Below are 23,152 nucleotides of genomic sequence, written 5' to 3'. Positions count from 1 at the left end.
TTTATCAATTGTTTCTAATAGGGATAGTCGTTTTACCTCTCAATTTTGGACAAGTTTCCAAAAGGCAATGGGAACCAAGCTAAATCTAAGCACAGCTTATCATCCTCAAATGGACGGACAAAGCGATAGGACAATTCAAACAATGGAGGACATGCTTAGAGCTTGTGTAATTGATTTCGGAGGTAATTGGGACGATCACTTACCATTAATAGAATTTTCTTATAATAACAGTTATCACACAAGTATCAATGCTACACCATTCGAAGCACTTTATGGACGAAAGTGCCGAACCCCAGTCTGTTGGGTAGAAGTTGGGGAAAAACAATTATCTGGACCAGAAATAGTACAAGAAACAACCGATAAAATCATTTAAGTCAAGGAACGACTTAAAGCAGCACGTGATCGACAAAAGAGCTACGCTGATAACAGACGCAAACCGTTGGAATTTCAAGTAGAAGACAAAGTGTTATTAAAAGTCTCTCCTTGGAAAGGAGTGGTAAGATTCATCAAGAGAGGAAAGCTAAGCCCCATGTATGTTGGACCTTTCGAGATTATTAGAAGGATAGGACCTATAGCCTATCAGCTACAACTGCCAGAGGAAATGGCAGGAATACATGATGTATTTCATGTATCTAATCTCAAGAAATGTTTAGCTGATGAATCGCTGATGGTACCTCTTAAGGATATAGAGGTAAATGAACAACTTAAATTTGTAGAAAGGCCTCTACAAATTGAAGACAGGAAAGTCAACAACCTCAAGCACAAGAGATTAGTTCTGGTCAAAGTGAAATGGAACTCCAAAAGAGGACCAGAATACACATGGGAGCTTGAATCAGAAATGCAAAGGAAATATCCACACTTGTTCCAGTAGATCTCGAGGACGAGCTCTAAAACAAGGTGGGGAGGATATAACAATCCTCCTAAATTTTTCGACACCCTTAAAATATTTAAAATACCCCAATATGTCCTAAAATATACCCTGTATGCGAAAACCGAGCCCAAAATACATTATATAATTAAAAATTAAATAAAAACAAGAAAATTGAGGCTGTCGCAGGGCGCGTAGCCTTTGGCTACTGCCTACGCGGGCCGCGAGCGAGTGACGGCTGGCGTAACCCCAGGCTGCCACGTGGCACAACACCCGGCGAGGCTACACCCATGACCAAGCAACCCTAAGCCCTACGACCCCTATGTTGCGGGCCGCGTAAACCCTGGCCTAATCCTTCGCGGGCCGCGAGGGAAGGCGAAGGGTCGCCTCTAAAGGGAGGCCCTCAGCTTTTAGTTTTCGTCGCTCAATTCTCGATCTTTCTATCTAAATTCTTAATAGTAGGCATAATTCTCGGGTATAATACCCCCCTAAATAACGAAGTTCTGCTCCGTTGTAAGTATCATAACCCCTGGATAGATGTGATCTTAGAGCTCGCTTACACTAAGTATACAATCAGTGGGAACTTTGCTTTCTGGTTGGGAAGTGTATCTGTATTAGATACGCTGCCCGATTGATCTAGGGTTCCGTAACGGCTATCGTGGTTCTGCCTGACGTAGTCGTTGGAATGCCGTCTCGGGGAGGGTATTACTAATGTTAAAATGGGTTATTATACTAACGCGTGTGCATTTGTGTAATTTATAGATAATCACCAGGAAATCCTTCCAGAAAACCTAAGACAACAATGTGAGTAATCTCCTTTTTGCAAAGTGTTTTTACAAAACCTCACATGATTAATAATATATTAAGCAGATATTGAGCATTTGTATTCTACAATTATCGTCGGTATGTTGGGTTTTGTATACAAAATTTGTTACTACCATGCGAGGAGTAACATGACCACAAGTCGGGTTGACAGTATCGTGGGTGGTAATTGAATAGATGGAAACAAATGTAATTGCGCGACCACCCTCAATACTGTACAATGGTTTTATTAAACTTGATTAAACTGAGATTCACTCACCAGTATTTCCACTGACAAAATGTTTTTAAACGCGTTTCAGGTAACAAAATGTGAAAGCCAAATAGAAGCCAGCTGGACAACACTAAAGGCTTGGAAAAGTGGCTATAAAGTTACCTAAAATAAATAGATGTTTTCATTGAATAAAATAGGGTTTATCCCTATAAAAATGTGTGTACTTGAAACTTGGGATTTTCCCATGTATTTAATATATTAAAGGTGTGGTATTTTACTCTGATAAAATATTTCCTAACTACGGTCCTGATGAAATTTCCGCTACCAAAATAGATAAAAACAGATACTGTTGGTGCATACTTCTGTCAACTTCGTCTTGTATCGACTCTTGCATTGTTCAGGGCACGAAGATCGAGAAATCAAGACAAAAAGCTAATTCCGCATGAGATAGCTAATTCCGCTTGAAATGGGCATCTTGTAATTCCATACGGAATTAGACATTAATTTTGTTTGAGTGTGTAATTCCGCTTGTAATATAATTCTGTTTGAGCATGTTCAAGCGGAATTAGTAGCCTATATATACCTGAAGTGTCTGGATCATTTGGAACGGAATTAGATAGGTGTTTCTGGAGCCGAAGTGCTGCCGAAGTGTTGTTTCGCTGTAAAACTTTGTCAAGTTAATCAGAACAACAGTTAAAGTGAATATCTTGCTGAATCACACTCAATATGTCTATTTCCGCCTTTCATATTGAGTAGAACGCCTCTGATCGACTCGTTTCGGGTTCGTACACGATTCTACAAGTGGTATCAGAGCTCAGGAGGAGGAGTTCTGTCAATTTCAGCTTGAATTCATCTTGTTTTCTAACTTCTACACCTTCTTTTATCAATTGAACAAGTTTTAACGGTTAAAATGGCCTGAATTTTTCACATCATAAGCGAAATTTTGTTTTAACAAACCCTTGAGAAAATTGGACCTTAAATTGAGCTATAACCTGATCAATTTGACAAAATTTGGACCGAAATGATGACGTCGGCATAATTCCGCGTGAAATTACACCTTAATTCCGCACGGAATTACCTCATTTGGCTAATTTCGTTTGAAAATGTAACTAATTCCGCTTGAAAATTATAATTTCGCTTGAAACCGTGTGTAATTCCATACGGAATTAAATCTCGTTTGGGTGGTTCAAACGAAATTCCTTATTTCGTTTGAGTCATAATTTCGTTTGAAGTTGATTATGCAGGTTGTTGGTGCATTCATCTATCGACTTCGTCTTGTATCGAGTCTAGTATTAGAATTGTTAGATCAGGGCACGTTGTACGAGAAAATAGGAGGTTTTAGGTTGAAATTGATCTGATTCCGCTTGAGTGGGTGATTCCACTTGAAAATAACATATGACCCTTTCAAGCGAAATCAGAACATTAGTGATTTCGCTTGAAATGATCACATGTCACTTTCAAGCGAAATCACATCCCCTATATATATCAACCCAAGCGAAATCAGTAGCACCTTCCTTGTTTTCGGGTACCGAACTGCTGTCGACGCGTCGTTTGATCTGTAAAGCTGTGATATTAATAAAACAAGACGTTTAATTGTGAATCAAGCTGTTTTCATAGTCTGTTTCTTAGTTTCCACCTCTGAAACAGACAAGAGCTCTTCCGATTGACTCGTTTGGGTCACGATTCGATCCTACACAGGTTAATCTCGCTTGAAGGTAATTTCGCTTGGGAGTGATCTTATTTCGCTTGAAAAGTATTTGTCTTGATAACTGTGTTACCGAATCATGGAAGAAGAGTTCTACAACGCATTTGCCACATCTCCGACTAGTCCAGCTTCCGTTGCTCAAAACATGAACATGGAAAATGAAACCGGAACATTACAAAAACCCTCGAAACTTATGGGCATAGAGGAGTATTATGGGTGGAAAGACCGTTTTGAAAACTGGGTCCAAGCCAATAATTTGAGATCTTGGGAATGCATCGAGAAGAAATATGTTAAACCGCGTACAGATTTGCGAGTTATCAAAACGATTTCCGAATTGAATGACAAAGAGAGAGATATATACAAAGCTGAAAAGATGATGATTACTCTGCTTCAGCAAGCGATAAAAGAAGACATCTTTATACTACTTCAGCATGATGGCATCACGATCGATATGGGATGCACTTAAGGTTAAGTTTGAAGGTAGTGAGAAGATGATTAGAAGTAAGAAAGCATTACTAAAGAAAGACTTTGATCTGTTTTCAAGTTTGGCGGGAGAATCATCAAAGAAGTTGATTGAAAGATACTGTCACTTAGTACGATCTATGTCGTTGCTAGGAATTGAAAAACCTCAAGATGAATGGGTCGACAAATTAGCTGATGCTTTACCTCAGAAAGAGTGGGGTACATTTTTGATGATCTTAAAGAACACCGGAGAATATGATGGCCTAACAATTTCTCAATTCATCGAGAAGATTGAAGGTCAAGATCTTGAACAACAAAAGATTGCAAGGATGAACAATCTGAGTAGTCAACAAGATGTGAAAATGTATTACAAAGGCAATGTTCAAGAGGTTGAAATGAGTCCGAAAATTCAAACTGAGTTTAGTGCTGGGAACTCATCTGGAACTGTTGATCAAAGTTCAAACAGTAGCAGTGGAATTGCTTCATATCCGAGTGTTAATCCAAAGAGTTCAACTTCAAGCTTTCAGTCTCACAGCTCAAAAAGTGGAAATGGTTGTGTGATACAATGCAACATTGCATTGAATCTTCCGAATGGCCAAAGTTTTTCTGAAGAAGTTGCTAAGGATCACATGGCGTTACTTGCTACCGTTCTGGAATCTTATGAGGGATTGGTTGCTGGAAGGATCGGAAATCCTATGCTGAGGAAAGAGGATTACGATCAGATCGATACAGAAGAGATGGAGCTCATGGATATCAAATGGTGTCTAGCTAGTGTCTTGAGAAGAGCTGAAAAGTTCAAAATGATTACAGGAAGAAATGATTTTTTGGATGCACATGTTTCTACTTTGGGTTTTGATAAATCTAAAGTAACTTGTTTTCGATACAGGGAGAAAGGACATTTTAAGAGAGAATGCAAAAATCTAGAGGCAAGTGGAGCAAAGAATCCGTTTGGAAAAGATGATTACTATCGGAAAGCCATATATCAACAAGTTGCTCATCAACCACATCAACAAAAAGAATCACAAACTGCTCATGCTAGAATGATCGAAGATGCAATAAGAAAGCTTATTATGGTATCATTGATCAAGATGATGAAAAGGTGGCAGCAGGTTTCAGTTGGGATAAATATATTCCACCCGATTCAAAAACAGTAGCACTTATTGCAAAAATTGTTAAAGAACCAGATTTATTTACAGAATGGATGAAAGTGGTCGGTGTTAATGAGAAGAATCAAGAAGAAGAGTCTGTTTCATCAGATGAAAGTTCAGAAAGAACAACGGTTTTTGATCAAACACCATTTGATTTTGGTTCTTCAGATGATAGTTCTGAAAAGTCAATAGATTTTGATCAATCACCAACTGATGACAGTAGTGATGATGAAGAAGAAATGCATATTAATGTTGAAAAAACTCAACTATCTCCTGAAAGTTTTCAATTTTATTTTGCAGATCGCTTGGAGAAGCTGAAGAAGAAACAGGCAGCAAAAGAGTCGAAAAAGATGAAAGTTGAAGATGTTGCGGAGACAAAGAAAAATGAAAAATGTGAAGAAGTTAAAGTTGCTGAAAAAGTGATTGAAGTTGAGAAAGTTGTTGAAGTCGAGAAGATCATTGAAGTAGAAAAGATTGTGGAAGTCATCAAGCCTTGCTTAAAGTGTTTAGAATCTTGCAAGGAATGTGTAGCGAAAGATGAGAAGTTGGTTGAATAAGAAAAGATGAAAGAAAAGTTACTGTTTGATCTCAATTACGTGAAAGAATCATACGATGTGTTGAACAGAACAGTAACTGGTCTATAAAAGACGAATTCTGAGAGAGAAGATGCATTGACAATGTTGAATGTTGTGATGATGTCGAAGCAGAAAGCCACTAATTTCTACATTGAAGAAAGTGCAAAGTGGAAGCAAGAGTTGGAGATAGAAAAAGTTGAGAATGAAAGAATTCGAAGACTCTTACAAAGTTATTCTAGTTCTGATTATCCAATTGATCGAATTTATCCAACTGTTGCAGGTCTTGAAGTTTTTCAAGATAAGAAGCCAAAAGAGAAGAAGGATACTGGTAAGAAACAGAGTGTTAGTTATAACAAGTGTCCGCCTCCAATTTGGGAAGGGTATTCTCCTAGAAAACCGAATGAGGAACAAGTCAATAAGGCTGTCAATATAAAGTTAAAATCCGAATCAACTGATGAATTACCAGAAAACATTGACGTCACGTTCACTTCGTCTGACACTGATCATGAGTCTGAGTTAATAAAAAAGGTGGTCGATCAGGTGTTGGATACAGATGAGGAGTCGGAGTCAAAGTCTGAGTCTAAAAGTCCGGGATCATCATCAGTTGACAGTCAAAAGTCGTCGGCCAAACGGGTGTACAATAAAGAATTCCTGTTATCAAAATCTAATTTGAATGATGAACTATTCAAAGTGGCATATACTTTGAATGATTCAAACAAATTATATTCTGATGAGGAATTTCCAATAAGAAGTGTTCAAGTTGAAAAGATCAAAAAGGTTTCCAAACTAACAGAAATCAATATTTCTGAAATAAAAGATGTAAATCTTATTAAAAAACCTAAAAAATACACTTCAAGAGTTCAACAACTGTTAAACAAGAAAAAAAGGTTACAGTTCTGGTTCTGGTTTTCAAAAGAAACCAAACCATAACAGTAATTTCAAAAAGAAAGGATTAGGTTTTATTCCACCTGAAAATTATAAACATGAAAAAACTTCTAAAACAAATACAAAATTTGTTCCAGGAACAAACTGTGAAAAAGAATCAAAAAGCTCATTCTAGAAGCAATCAAACAGAGAATTCCTTGCCAAGAAGCAAGAAAAAATGAAGAATGGAGCTAATCAGAAGAAGGAAACAAGAACCTGTTTTCGGTGTCATGAAGTTGGTCTCATAGCATGGAATTGTCCTAAAGCTACCAACATCAAACAGGAAGTTGTTTCCAAACTCAAAGAAAAAGTTGTTGAGAAAAATGAACCACCAACTGAGAAATTCAAAATTTTTGAAAATTCAACATATGAAGTTGGTGAGTGTTCAAAGACAAATTTTTATCAAAAGAGAGCTAAGCATGACAACCAAATGTGGGTTGTTAAGAAGTTTGTTGAGAAATTTGGCGATGAATCTGATTCCACAAAGTCAGAGGAGCCACAAGTTGAGGTTAAAGAAGAAAACTCTGTGCCTCCAGTGGATGATGTTAACCACCATTGAGGGCTGAGAACTTTAAATCAATAGTTGGTAAGGTTGAGATCTCGAATCAATTCTAATCTGAGAAGAAAGAATTTGATGTCAAGAAAACATGTAATGGAAATGTTAAAAAGATTTTTGGAAAAATGGTTGAGGGTAAGGTGAAAGGGGTAAAAGATTTTTATGAAACAAAGAAAGCAACTTTTTACCCAAGTGAAGTTGAGGAGGAAACATCCAAGTTTGGTCAGGCTTGGATGGCAGTTTTTCACAAGTAAAATCCTGACTTGCCGGAGCTCCCAGGTTGGTAAGAGTGCAGCATGATTCGGCATCATTCTTTATATAGGGTCTGATTGTGCATACCTACAAGTGGTAATTGGTTTGACCTACAAGTGGTAAATCAAGGACATTTAGTTGTACTTGATTTTCTACAAATGGTATGTTTGGTTGGTGAATTTATAAGTGGTTGAAAACAATGTGATGAAATGAACCCCTAACCTACAAATGGTAAAATCAACAAAACTTATTTTCCGGAAAAACCATTTTGATTAAAACAAACTTAAGTGTTTTGAAATCATAATGGGAAAATAGTTTGTTGTAAGGGGGAGTTCTGATTGTTTATGCCAAGTGGATGGCGAATTGAAGTGATTCACAACAGTTGTCAGTTTCTTATATAGTTTGTTTTCAAGTTTCTTTAAAAGTTTTTTGAATTTTAGAGGGAGTAAGAAATTTCAGAAAATCCAAAAACATTAGAAAATTTAAAAAATCTAAAAACATGATAAAATTGAAAATGAGTTTGTTGTGAAAAGAGGAAATGATAGTACATCAGTGGACTATTACAACACGCTAAAGAATTGGAAAGTCAAAAGTGATAAACAATCTCACTGTGGATGTGCCAGTAGGTTTTTGCACATTCAGTAAATTGTTTTCGAGATATAAATCTAAATTTCAAACTTGCGTATCTCATGGGGAACATTTCTTGGATATATGGGTAACCCCCGAAATCTTGTTTGAAAGGTCCCTTTTTCTAAGATACTAGGTCTTTATACTCAGTGATATCTGGGGTATTATCCCGGGACTTCTGATTTTGCGGAAGCAATGGCCTAGTCCCCGTATAATACTTTGCATTTGCTTTAATCTTAAAGCTAGCCCTCAGTACAAAAAATGATGAAACATTGCAAAATGCTAATCATGTACTGTTGAAGAAAAGATTCTCTAAAGGGAACACACCAAAAAGACGAGCCGTCATCTCTTTGCTGAACGGAAGTTCTGACCTGAGCTCTCACGGTTTCGCATTTAACCCTTTAACAGATATCATCTAGGTATATTCACCTGTAAGACTGAATATTGGGATCTGGGTACGGGAGTATATTTAAGTGGTGGGACACCCGAATAGGTTTAAGTCAATTAAAACACTAATCTCGTATCTCGAAACAGTTGAACTTTGTGTGAAAATTTAAGTGGATCAGTATACTGACAATCTAAGTGAATTGTTTAGAACTTAAAATGATTAAAGCTTAACGGTGTTAGTGATTTGTCTGAAAAACTGATATGATCCTCTTACACAAACTCACAAAATATTGTTTGTAAATATTTCTTTACTGCATTTCTTTATAAAAATCCAAAAAGATTTGAGTGTGTTTTAGCACAAAATTTTGAAAAATTCAAAAATATTTTCGACAACTGATGTTGGAAAGCTGATTTTCAAAATTCCGAAGTGCTAAACATGATGATCATTTTGTGAGGGGGAGTTTGTGTTTTTAAACAATAATATCTGGAATAATTGTTTTCAAGTGGTTCATCAGATATTAGCATTGATAAATCTTTCTGATAAATCTGAGGGGGAGTCTTGATATATAAATTTGTTAAATGTTAAATTTATGAAATTTATTGTGTGGTAGAGGATGTGCAGGATAACCTGGATTCTGAGTCTAAGAATAGAGCCAGGCTACGATCCCAGCACATCGAAAGGGGGAGTCTGAAGACATCCGAGAATAGATTATTTGTTCGAGGAGAGTGTGTTGGTACTGAAGGGAAGAGAAAAGAAAAGATTGAAGAAGTTTTACACTGTCAAGATACTTCAAAGAGAGCTGTCAGACTGATAAAGACTGAAGACGTTGAAGACTAGACACTTAAGACTCGTCAACATCCGAGGGGGAGTTTGTTGGTGCATACGTCTGTCGACTTCGTCTTGTATCGAGTCTTGCATTGTTCAGGGCACGAAGATCGAGAAATCAAGACAAAAAGCTAATTCTGCATGAGATAGCTAATTCCGCTTGAAATGGGCATCTTGTAATTCCGTACGGAATTAGACATTAATTTCGTTTGAGTTTGTAATTCCGCTTGCAATATAATTCCGTTTGAGCATGTTCAAGCGGAATTAGTAGCCTATATATACCTGAAGTGTCTGGATCATTTGGAACGGAATTAGATAGGTGTTTCCGGAGCCGAAGTGTTGTTTCGCTGTAAAACTTTGTCAAGTTAATCAGAACAACAGTTAAAGTGAATATCTTGCTGAATCACACTCAATATGTTTGTTTCCGCCTTTCATATTGAGTAGAACGCCTCTGATCGACTCGTTTCGGGTCTGTACATGATCCTACAGATACCACCAAAACTGGTCGTGGCCGCCCGTTCCCGGGTTGTCAGGGGACGGGGGTTGCGATACGAGCCCCACCCATATGGACCGGGGTTTGGCCCATGAGGTGACTATGTCTTACAGCCGGAGGCCCGGTGCAAAACCTGCTAGGTTTGAGCCTTCCTGCATCACGTCACACATATTAATGGCCTTGCAAACCATTAATGGATCGGTTTCCTTGTTTGCTTTCATACCAGGGTTTACAAATACATACTTACTTATAATGATTACAAAGTTTATTCGAGCTCACACACTAAACACATGAACTCGCTCTACTTTTGTTGATGTTTTCAAACTACATGTATTTCAGGAGATTAAGTATGGATCTGGCGGGCGTTGAAGTTTACAAGTCATGTTTCTAATAAAAGATGTCATCCGAAGTCGAAGGGTTTGGGTTATGTATTTTATCTTGGATGAGATACATGGCTCAAAACCTAGCTTATTAGTGTCTTTTGTGAAGTCCTTATGGAACTTAAAACCTGTTGGTGTTGTATTCTGACGTGTGCGCGACTACACATATTTTTACAATGAAGTTACACACGATTTGGTTTTAAATTTATAAAAGTGATTATTACTTTTACATCAAAACACACACGAAAGAGGCAAGTGTACCCCGTCATATATGTAGTAAAGTATCGGTAAGAACCAAGTATCGATCCACGGAAATGGGCGGAGAAATAGTACTAGACCTTTGCCACTAAATTACCGATAAAAACATAAGTTGTTTTTGGTTTTAAATAAACTAAAGTAAGCATAAATAAATACTTATAAAACATAGTAAATTATATATAAATAGCCTTGCTTAATACACAACCAAAGCATGTGAACTAAGTCAGTTTGGCACTAAAAGCATTCGGTCAATTTTCCATTTTGAGACAATTAGTATCCCTTTCGGGAATCCTAACATGACAATCATTCGGAAAGTTAAAACGATAAACACACTTTAACCACCTAAAATTGTTCTTTAACGTGCAATTGATTAATGTCTATAAAAATCTCCTAAAAATAAGTTAGTCATCCGTTAGGAGTTTTCTAACCTCACTTAATCAAGGAAAGCAACACCGATAAACACAATGCAACCACCGAGACAAGCATAAATTAGATTAAATCACAACCGAGTTCATTTTACAAATCTTGCGCATAAATTCACCAAGATAGCAATTTTGGCCGAAAGTACTAACTAAGCTAACAAATCATGGCAAGAATTCATAACAACACCATCTAACCCGTTAGAGTCCTTCCGTGAGGGCAAGCTTTCTTGATTAACAATAATTACATTTTATTAAACCACTAACCATTTCTAGTATCATGGTGCCCACATTTTAACCAAGTTAAACTAGTTAACCAAATTAAAAGTTTACTAATACATGATTAATTAAGCTTCATTTTTTCAACTATCTTAACTAACCAAGCACCAATCATCCAACACAATTACTTATAATCAAGAAATCAATATCAATAACAAGGTTGCAAACTAATCATCAAAGATAATCATAGAAAGTACTTCAAAATGTCATTACAAACAAAGATTAACATACTAATGGCTATAATCAAGCAAGGGATTGTTGTGTTTTTGCCCAAAGGCTTACATTAATACATAATAATCAGTCTAAATGCTTGAAACATAACAAAATTATGGAAAGATTTGAGAAACCAAACAATAAACAAGCATAAGAATGAGAATCCGGATAGTAACCGAGCTAAACCGGGCAACGTGGCTTGAATCCGGGCTAAAGCTGATGCTTCCGGAGCCTGAAAATCGCCTGTGGAGCTCTCCAAAATTCCAGAGTTACGAACAGAATGCTTCTGTTCGCTTTTTATATTTTTTCGATGTCGCACGGTCGTGCACCGATCGCACGACCGTTCACTTTATGCATTATTGTAGTTACTGTTCATGACATCAGCAGAGTTGACTGGTCTTCGGTCTCGCACGACCGTTCTTCATATGGCACGACCGTTCCATTCCGGTATCTCGTTGCACGGACATCAGAACTGGTCGTTCATCACCGGGATATAGCTGATCATCGGATCCGCACGGGGTGCAAGGAATGGCACGACCGTGCGTCACCGAGATTATGTTGAATACCTTGTTGCACTGGTCGTTCATCGCCGGCTGATCTTGGTTTGTCAGTAATGCACGGTCGTGCCTCGGACCGCACGACCGTGCCACTTGCCCACGTCAGTTTTCTAACAGAATGTCCGCAGCTTTGTCGTTTTGTCCGGAAAGTCCTCGTTTTCACTATCATCTTGTCCGGTATGCTGTTTTAGGCCTGTAAACAAAAGTATACATAATTAAGTATCCGAATGACGATTTTACGGCCGAAAACGCATAAAATGGGGATAAAATGGGGGACTAAAATATGTGTAAATTAGCGAATATCATATTCTGAACATGAAGTCTGTGTTTTGGTATTTAAAACAATGTTGCTTGTAATGTTTTAAAACTATCAACGGATGATCATCTTGGATTTTATCATATAGTTGTTTGTTATGGTTGAATGCAATGATATTAAGTAAGTCACACATAATCACGCTTCTGCAAAAGTCAGGGTGTGACAGGATACAAGCTAGGACAGTTCATATTGGACGCATTTCCATATGCACCTTCAACCGCACTTTTTGAGGTCATCCCTTAACTTCTATTTTCACATTTGAAAACTTAGCTAGACGTGTGGTTGCATCTGACGGCTTCTTAACACAATTGGTGCCTTATTATTCCACCGGTAAAAATCCATTTTACACGCACAATATTTAAGCTGCTTTATTTAAAAAAAAATAGGAAAACCATATATCTTATGCTACCTGGTCTTCATTTTTAAAATGTTGAAGGTGTTGAGGTTTCGCCACTTGTTTCATATATTGGAGAAAACCATGAAGCAATCTTTTGCGGTAGAACATTAACATTTCATGCTCGTTGTGAAATCACATTCTTCCTTTTTCCTTTTTTTATTATTACTTTTTTTCCTATTTTATGTTTTATACAAGATAATATATGATGAGAATTTGTATGGATCTTTCTATAACTCTCTAAAGATACTGAGATTTTTTGTAACGTAACTCCATTTTGTTTTATGTATTACATTTTAAAACTTATATAATATTTTTTCTATCTTTTTAAGGTTTGAATTATGTTCCCGCCTCGTCTTGTCACCTCCACCGCAACGCGCGGGTTCCCCACTAGTATTACTATTATTTGATTAATCATTCAGTAATTATTACAACATTGCATTATAAAGGATGTTGTATTATAGAAAAACAATGCAATTGATACGAAATAAATAGAGAGAAATAATTGTCTTAAATTATGTGGAGGTCTGTAGTGTGGACACAATTTAATGATGATTAGTTATCCTCGGTTGACTTTTTATTATGTAATATTTGCTTCTTAGCGTTGTTTGACACATCATTTGCATGTTTATATGTAACAGATAACAAAGCATAGTAAATGTTGACATAACGAAATTATGGTTGGTGGATCTTGTTGTCGTGTTTCATGATGTTTAGCATGAGCTTTTCTTGAGTTTTGATCTAAGTTGTAACATGTAGATAAACACGTTATGAGGTCTACAAAGCCTATGCCACACGAACACGCGGATGGTCAAATCAATATACTATAAATAATATATGTTATATGTGATCTATCTTATACGGATAAAGTATATAAATAGGAACTACTCAAATTAGGAGAGGAAAGAAAGAATGGAGACCCCTCATCAAATAGTTAACCTTCCCTTATAACGAAAATTGATTGTGCTTTGGATAAGGACCAATAGATTGAACCTACCTGTAACAACTGCCACTAAAATCAATAATTAGGACAATAATTAGTCAATAAGAAAACCCTAATTGAGACACCCAAGTAATTCCGCACTAGCCCTAAAATTTTCTGAATGATCGGAATCAGGATCAGGGCCCCTAAAACTCGAGGGGGGCAAAACCTAGTTGATAATTATCTAAAATAAAACGTTGCAAACTTCTGATTGGCCAATTGTTTTGATTCACCAAGGCTAGTCCCGAGCTAAGCAGCCTATGAATTAGACTGCTTAGCTTACGGACCGTAAAGGGTCAGGCTTACGGTCCGTAAGGGAGTCCCAAAACTTGCTATAAATAGCCGACCTTGGGACTTGCACAGGGGAGTTGAAACGACGTAAATTGTCTCTGTATACGTCGAATTATAGCTGTAATACCACAATAAACACACACACGATCACGAGGTGCTGCCGCAATCAGGGTAATAACTCGATCGCTATTACGATTCAACGTCCGATCGATTATAACTATCCAATGATTGTCCGAGTGCTGCTCAAATTGAGCTTGTACTTTGTTATTCATTGTGATTTCAACTTGAATGTTTGAGTGCTGTTCGAATTCGGAATATGCTCTGTCATTCGTTGTGAATCCATTTGAATTGATAAGTATCGCACTTGATAATCGTTGTGAGGGTTTAATCTCGTGAATTGACGTAACTGCTGAATTAGTTACTAATCCCGTTTGTGTGTGCATTGTTATTTAAATTAGGTTAAAAGGCTAATCAGTAAAGCTTATACTCTGCTCGTAAATCTGCAATGTGAGTCATTCTCTTTTTATCAAACTGTTTTACAAAACTCCAAGTTATTTTTAAAGTTATAGTTACAGTGATTAAGTCTATGTAATCACCAAGTTACAGCCGGTATGTGGGGTTTTGTATACATTACTTATTTCCCGTCACACTTGGACAAACGGGTGGCCAAGGGGTGATCTGACCACAGTCACAGACACCATTGGACAAATGGGCTAGCCAATGGATGGTCGAGTGACAAATACTGTGGGTAGTTGGTTTGATATCAGAAACATTGTAATTCCCCTTAATACTGTAGATTATAACAAATGTGTCGTTTTCAGTAAAATGAATGATTCACTCAGTATTTCCCCGCTGACAAAACCTTTTTCAAACATGTTTCAGATGATCTGGTATGAGCAAAGAAAAGTGCCGTGGAGCACTCCCAGCTTAGAAAAGTGGCTCAATGTAAATAAATAAATGAACATGTTTTGAAAATAAAGATTTCCCTGAGAAATCACATTATTGTAAATTTCGGGAATTTATCCCTAAGTTATGAAACGGACAATTTAAATTATTGAAAGATCCTGTTTTAAAAAGACTTCCGCTGTCGCCTAAATTAAATACCAAGGGATTCCTGTCCCGCGGCTCCTGAAACGGGTCAAACCGGGTCGGGGGCCGTGACACTACCCAAGCCTAATCTGACCCACATCATCAACCCATTCTAGTACGGTTTAGTTCTAACTAAGTTATGTTTGATTTATACCATTGTTACCTTTAGTGTGTTATATCGCATTGATCGTTAGTCCTAAGCATGCTTACACAAATATAAGTATAATAAAGAGTGTTTGGTATAATAAAATATGACATTTAGATAGGCTCTCCAGAGCGTCAGATATGAATTCATACATCATAAAAGTGTTCATTGTGCCAACCGAACGTATGAGGAGCGTGTGGTTTGAGAAGCGTAGCGAGAAGTATACATTGTAACGTCTATGGATCGTTTGGGGTAACAAAGGTGACGTCTCACATAACAACTAGGGTGTTTGTGTTTAGTGTGAAAAACGGAACGTCCGCCAAATATAATAATGTGTGACAAACGAATACATAGTAGCTAAAGTATGTGCAGTATGAAACCTACAAAAACTTATCAAATAATATCCAACAAATAAAGCATATACATCTAAGTTGTACTAAACAAACATCCTTCAATAAGAATTACTTGGTGTATGCATAACGACATTTGTATTTTTATCATAGTGTCTCCTTGAAATTTCACTTGAGGTTATGATCTAAAATGCCACGTAAATCTTTTTTGTTCATCATGATAACAACGTATTAAATACATTGAATCTACATGAGCTACTGTAAAAAACACATGATTAATCTTTGAAGTCTTATAAAACACACTTTACATAACAAAAAGAGGAGTTACACCAACATATCCCTCATGGATGGAATTGGTACAACTTATGTCAACCCTAAACTAATAAAAGCTCCACTATAATAAAAGAAACAAATCAAACCTTTTTTTAACAGTGTGGTGTTATTATAAAAAAATAGCAAGCAACTAGCCCAAGCATACAAAAAAAAGTATTAGAAACATCAACATAACAACATCCTTTATTAAGAGGGAGAAAAAGCAAAATTATACAATCTCTCCTAGTCAAAGTTAAGGATGTTTGCCCTACGTTTTACCCAAATGAAACATAGAGATTATACATCCTTGCCAACCTTTGTAATGGAGATCCGTTGATTGTTAGAGACCTTATATTTTCTTGCCCTTCGACTATGCCAAGTGGTTACCATAAATACTACCGTTGTTGCTTTTTGTTGAACTAGCGGGAGACTATACAGGTTTGGAATTTGTAGAAGGCCCGTCACCGAATTGTAATACACTACAGGGAGATTACACCATGACCAAATGTACGATCATATAAGTTTTCCAAAACTGTAGGAGATGAAGATATGATTAGCATTTTTTATGACATCTTCACATAATGGAAAAGACAAACATTCGGTGTTTACACCCCTTGTAGCCAAAGCCTCCCGGGTTGATAGTCAATCTAACTTGGCCCTCCATAGGAGAATATTAACTTGAATATGGACCTATTACCTATCTAAACCAAACCAGGGATGTAGTTGACTAGTTAAGATGAACTTTGTCAATCTTTGAACGAAGTTCTCAATCGAGAATCCATCATTCCTATCCATCTAGGTTCATCGATATTCCCATCCGAAATAACTAACCTGTTCACCAAAGTGTTACATTCTTGTAGATCCTGAAATCACCCCTTACCTCAACTCTCTTGCATAGTTCCAAATTCAAGAGACGTGATTATCCATTAAGACGAACTGGTCACTTTCTCTTGTTTTGTTCCAAAGCAAACAAAATTGCCCGTAAAATTCATGATTGTTTTAATTACATCAAATTAGATTAGTTTCATTATAAATAAGACGAATAATATGTTATACTCTTCTATCATCATTTCATGATTCATAATCTTTTTAGTTTTTTGTTTTTTACCTTTATATATTATATACTAGTTTATAGACCCGCGTATTACACGGGTTGAATAAAGACAATATGTTACCTAAACCCGTGTAACGCATAGACTATAACCTAGTGACTTAGATAATAATAAATCATAATTATAATAATTTAATAATTACGAATAGATAATAATAGCAATAGCAATAACAATTTTTCTCATTAGTACCTGAGTTTTTCATTCTTTTTGTTATTTTCATCAAGCCCATTAACTTCATCAAAAAAGTCAGTTTAATGAGAGGCATTTTTGTCTTTTTACTTATTTAATTTATTGTTTTCTTAATCCAAATAAAACTCACCCCATTGATTTATATCATCGCTTAAATGTGAACTTAAAAAGCTATGTAAATACCTTCTATTTAACTTAATCATTGTTGATATATAATTACAAAATAAATTAAAATATAATCTAAATTATATAAAATATAATTTAAATTTTAAACTATATACCATATTCGTTTTTATAGGTTTATTGGCATGGTGGTATAAAATTCGTTGAATAAAGAGTTATATTCGCAATAAAGTTTTTTTTTTGTATCGAACACCACATGTGTTATATATTAATAATAATAACTGGATACTAATCTAATATATTATTAATAAAATAATAATATTGCTAAACTAAGATATACCTGTGTTTAGTTATTCGCAAATAAATTATTTGGTTAGATAAATACCTGATTTGGTTTGATCAGCAATGTTGAAAAAATAAAATCTAATGTCACATATGAAAATAAAAATAAATAATTAAAATATTTCAATAGTATAAGATAAATATTTTTATGTATTACGTATTTATCTATACTTATGTATAGATTAATAAATTGTATATATTAATATGATATAATAACAATATTTATTTATTTTTTGTTATGTATAAATCAATAAATTGTATATTAATATGATATTATAATAATAATAAGAAGAATTAATAATAATAGTAAAGGAGAGAATGCCACATAACATTAAAATATTATTTTAAGAAGAGAATGTTATGTAACATTAACATGATTCTTTTATTAGTATTAGATTAGATTATTATTGTTATTATTATGCATTATAATATTTATGCATATGAAATATAAATATATATTATTAGTGAATTGAATGAGGAAATGCCATATGGCTTTAGTAGGACTTTTAAATGAGAAAATACCATGTGGCATTAATAGGACTCTTTTATTAGAATTAGATTAGATATAACATACACATTAAACCCATTTAATTTTTTCATCAGTGTCTATAACTTTCTTCATTTACACAATTCAACATAAATTCACTAAAAAAAAGAGATACATACAATTAGACAAGTCGTCAAAAGAAGAAAAAGGAAACAAAAATCAATAAAAAAAAAAAAAAAAACAAAGGAGGCACATAAAGAAAAAGAAAAAAGGCCGATCTGGAGGTCGTCTTCTTGATTATAACACCCGTTTGATGGCCGTAAGGCCTTCTCTCCAATTAATCTCCTCCAAATTCCCTTCCTCCCCACCCCTCTTCCGCCGCTTCTTCTCCGCCGCTCACCACCACCGCAAACCAAAACACAAACACCCTCAGCAAACCCAACCCACCCCTTCACCCCCATCCTACAGCCTCCGGCCGACCCTCTCTCTGCAAGAAACCCTGGCGCAAAAGATCGGAAAAGCTATTCGCCGCCCTGGCGCCCCATCCAAGGCTAGGGTTTATACCGATGTTAATGTTATCCGCCCCAAGGAGTATTGGGATTACGAGTCCTTGACCGTTCAATGGGGGTTAGCCCTCTTATTTCACCTTTCTTCTTCTTGTTGTTGTTTTTGATTTTAGGTTTTTTTTGATTTTTTTCTATTTTGTTTTGGTTACAGGGAACAGGATAATTATGAGGTGGTAAGGAAGGTTGGGAGGGGGAAATACAGTGAAGTTTTTGAGGGGTTTCACTGTACTAATGATGAGAAGTGCATTATTAAGATACTTAAGCCTGTTAAGAAGAAGAAGGTTAGACCATTTCTTGTTTCTTTGGTTTCATTCAAGATTTTTGTTCTTGTGTTATGTCATTTTCTTTCATGTGAAAAAGGGGATTTCTTTTCTTCAGGTGTTGTGCATCAGATTATTATATCTAAGATCTGAATTATTCTTTAATTAATGAAAAAGCAATCCTTTAGGCTGGTAATAACATCATTGTTGTTGTGGTTGTTATGGTTTATGAAGAATGTAAAAAAGCATTGTTGTTTTGAGTTACAAAGTTTGCTCTAAGCGAGAGTGATACGTGTGGGTTACTTTGCGGCTTGCTAGTTCTATGCTGCATGGACATCTCTAGTAAGCTTTGGAAATCCAGGCTAGGTTTTAGCACAATGTCGGTTGTTAAACAAAAGGTGTCAGGGTAGTTGATAAGCGTTTGTAGCCTGGATCGTGTGAATTACGTTTGTCTAAAGCAGTATTAATAGCTTAAAGTTGCACGAAATTTCCTTGGGAAATATAGTCTGGTCATATACTTGGTTTGAAAAAGCGCGTGTGAGGCGTATGTAAAAAATGCTTTTGTTGGGGAAAAGCGCTGGCTTACAAGAAGCGCTGTGAGACAGCAGTTGAAGTTGGGAAAATTAGTCTGGTATCTGCTTTGTTTTATGTTTTATTGATTCGAGACTATTATAATGTTTTTTAAGAGTCTTAAGTGTGTTTTGACTTCATCTTGACATGTATGAATATATATATATATATATATATATATATATATTTTTTTTTTTTATTTTGAGCACCTCATATATGTGAAGCTCTCACCTCGCGCCTCTCGTCCCGGATTTTGGAACCAAAACGCTTTGGAGCGCCTCAAGCATTTCTAAATCAAGGTTGTGCATACTATTGTTGGCGTTGCAATGGCGGCCGACCTTTAATCCTATGTGGGGACACAACCCCGTTTACCACTTCCATTTGTTGGCTCTATGATTGTATTCAAGCATACAATAGTGCACTCAACACCTCCTAAACCATGTTACGGCTTTATCTAATGTCTATTTGGTCTCATATAAACCTGAATTACATAAATTGATCGATGATGCTATAAATCACCAACCTTTTTTGATCCCTATTCTTCCTTTCTTATTTTTTATTATCATCGTAACCCAAGACCAAAATCCCCAGTTTTGATCTGGCTTGATGCAGCAAATGCAAGTGAGACCGGATGTTTCTGTTAGGTTTATTATTATTATTATTTTTTTTTTTGTGAATAATTATTACTTTTATTGACTAAATGATTCTATTCTTTTTTTTTTTTTGTGAATGGTTATTGTTTTAGTATTGACTGGATGATTCTATTAGGTTTTTTTGGATAATATATGTGAAATGGTATTAGTTTTTTTCAATGCCTGTTACATTGATTTTTATTTTTCCTATCATTGCACTTTTTTTCATAGGCGTGCGTCTTGTGATTTAGGCTACTATGGAAAAATATTGATAGAACTTATGACGTCTTTATAGCGTTACCAGAAAAGAAAGCATGTATGGTATAGGAAAATTCACCTGGTTTATTCAGGCTGAAAATTATAAACATATTCTCAGATCCTACTTAGAATGTTTTTAGTTTTTTTTACTCTCATTTTTTTTTTCATATTTGCATGCATTTTATTTCATTCATCATTGAGTTGATGATTTATATATTTTTGAATGCAGATTAAGAGGGAGATCAAGATCCTGCAAAACCTTTGTGGTGGGCCAAATATTGTGAAATTGCTGGATATTGTTAGAGATCAGCAATCAAAGACACCGAGTCTGATATTTGAATTCGTGAACAACACTGATTTCAAAGTACTTTATCCGACACTTTCTGATGTCGATATCCGCTATTATATATATGAACTCTTAAAGGTAAACATCTCAAAAACTTGATTCTTTTTTCAGTTATCTAATAACTTTGATACACATGAGCTCTGATTTTCATGTATATATCTATATCTATACTATATATAATGCATATAACAAGGACATTTTAAAATACCCAAAAGTTAAGAACTTTATTTTGCTTTAATGCATAAGGTACAACCTAAAATGAGGGTAAATTAGTCTTTCAAACATCGATTACACTTTAATCCCCTCATCTTAACTACGCTTTAATCCCTTATTTTTAATAAAATTATAGATAATTACTAATTAGTTAGTTGTTACACTTTATCCCCTTATAAGAAACTAACTACTCGTCTACTCCCCACGATATTAAAAGAGTCAAACCAAAAACCGTCGATCTAACCGAATAAGCCAAACCGATATACTGAAAACCAATTGGTTAATAAAATAGACTAATCGATGACTTCGGTCTTGGTTGAGGATAATAACCAAACAATGCACACCCTGGCATTGTCTGTGTTTCCTGCCGAATCGCGCGGACTCCCTTCTAGTGTATATATATGTGTGTGTATGTGTATATATTTATGTATATGTATGTAATTGTGTGTATAATGTACCTTGTGTTGGTTGTGTTTAGGCCTTAGATTACTGTCACTCTCAAGGGATCATGCACAGAGACGTGAAGCCCCACAATGTAATGATTGATCATGAAAAGCGCAAGCTTCGCCTTATAGATTGGGGCCTTGCAGAGTTTTATCATCCTGGGAAAGAGTATAACGTTCGTGTAGCATCTAGGTTCGTACATTCGATGACATCCTCATTTCCCCTGTTCCTACGATATTCAGAATAGCAATGAACCTATTCTGCACCTACTCGTTTCCTTTTATAATAAAAAAAGTCATATTTGCACTCATCTTTATCCTCTTTGAATGCAGATATTTCAAAGGTCCTGAACTCCTTGTCGATTTGCAAGATTATGATTACTCTCTAGACTTGTGGAGCCTTGGTTGCATGTTTGCTGGAATGGTGATTATGTTTTTTCAATCTTTGCTTCATTTATCATATACTTTTATGACGTTTTGAATTCGTTGCACTCTATTTAGTTCTACTATTTAATATGCTTATTGTGCAGATATTCCGTAAAGAACCATTTTTTTACGGTCATGACAATTATGATCAGCTGGTCAAAATTGCCAAGGTATATGTGTACCACCTGTTAATTGTTATGTCTGGTTATGATTTTTGTTTTTGATAAATTTCTAAAATCATGGATTATATTGGATATTTAAATATTTTTGGATAGGTGTTAGGGACAGACGAATTAAATACTTATCTTCAGAGGTATCGCTTAGAGCTAGATCCACATCTAGTTGCTCTTGTCGGGAGGTCGGTAGCATATGCTCATTTCACCTACAATCTTTTAGTTTCATTTATTTAAAATCGTATATTCGGCTTCGGATGCAGGCATAGCAGAAAACCATGGACAAAGTTCATTAATTCTGATAATCAACATTTAGCTGTTCCTGAGGTAAATAAAAATATTTTCCGATGTATAGTTCTAACTATGGTTCAGTCTGTGATTATGTTAATTTTTATACATGTGGTTGCTTGTTGAGTAGGCAATTGACTTCCTTGACAAGTTACTTCGGTATGATCATCAAGAAAGGCCCACTGCCAAAGAAGCAATGGTAATTTTCTATACTTGCTTTACACACTTTAAATACATGGGTTAACAGTTAACCGTTTAAGTTATATTTGTTTAATAATTTGATGATACAATTATAATTTGATAATGCAGGCACATCCTTACTTTTACCCAATAAGAAATGCAGAAAGCAGCAGGACCCGTGCATAGTGGGGAAGAATGAAAAGCAGCAGCATCTTGTACCCGGTTTCCCTCTATGTTGTGACTCACAATTGTTCGTACTTTATTTCTATTTCTTTTTTTTGTTATGTCCCTTCTGTTTTTAGTTTCATCGAGAAACCATGTTGCGTGTCTGATTGTAAAACTGTATTATTGTTGTCGTCTTTTTTTTCTCTTTCTTTTTTTTGTCAAATGAGTTTAAAGATTAAAACTTCATGATGTATGTGTTAAAGGTGTATTTTTGCCCAACTTTTATGGTGCAAGCTCGAGTTATTCGTGCTTGTACATTGTCGAGTTTGTGCTAAAGGTACAAAAGATGATCCCAAATATTAAGTCGGATTCTGAGTACACTAGAATTCGATATGATTTTTGATCGGGGTTTCTGAACCTTTCTATACAAAGGTGCACAAAACATATGTTCAGAAACTGGAACCGGCACTGAAATTGATTTGGCAAGAACTGGCTAGGATTCAACCCGACCCTCTACTTTCAACAACAGTCAAAACTG

General features: G+C 35.7%; 1 protein-coding gene across 1 annotated transcript; it reads left to right on the top strand.

The window, feature by feature from the left end:
• The first annotated feature begins 18,345 nt into the window (after positions 1-18,345).
• On the top strand, positions 18,346-22,893 carry LOC110903987 (casein kinase II subunit alpha). Its single transcript, XM_022149794.2, has 10 exons — positions 18,346-18,721; positions 18,812-18,941; positions 20,610-20,804; positions 21,418-21,575; positions 21,716-21,806; positions 21,913-21,978; positions 22,084-22,166; positions 22,245-22,308; positions 22,400-22,468; positions 22,579-22,893. The coding sequence occupies exons 1-10, from the start codon at positions 18,408-18,410 to the stop codon at positions 22,633-22,635; spliced, it is 1,227 nt and encodes a 408-aa protein (XP_022005486.1). The 5' UTR covers positions 18,346-18,407; the 3' UTR covers positions 22,636-22,893.
• Positions 22,894-23,152: the final 259 nt, after the last annotated feature.

The sequence above is a fragment of the Helianthus annuus genome, chromosome 14, assembly GCF_002127325.2.
Source record: "Helianthus annuus cultivar XRQ/B chromosome 14, HanXRQr2.0-SUNRISE, whole genome shotgun sequence".
NCBI lineage: Eukaryota > Viridiplantae > Streptophyta > Magnoliopsida > Asterales > Asteraceae > Helianthus > Helianthus annuus.
The sequence above is the reverse complement of the archived record's forward strand: the minus strand, read 5'-3'. Positions and strand labels throughout refer to the sequence as shown.

Bases quoted from the DNA above. Each gene is read 5' to 3' on its own strand.
- LOC110903987 (XM_022149794.2), top strand. From the start codon at position 18,408: ATGGCCGTAAGGCCTTCTCTCCAATTAATCTCCTCCAAATTCCCTTCC. The intron at 18,722-18,811 runs GTTAGCCCTCTT...TTTTGGTTACAG, and splicing joins TCCTTGACCGTTCAATGGGG to GGAACAGGATAATTATGAGG. The intron at 21,807-21,912 runs GTGATTATGTTT...CTTATTGTGCAG, and splicing joins GTTGCATGTTTGCTGGAATG to ATATTCCGTAAAGAACCATT.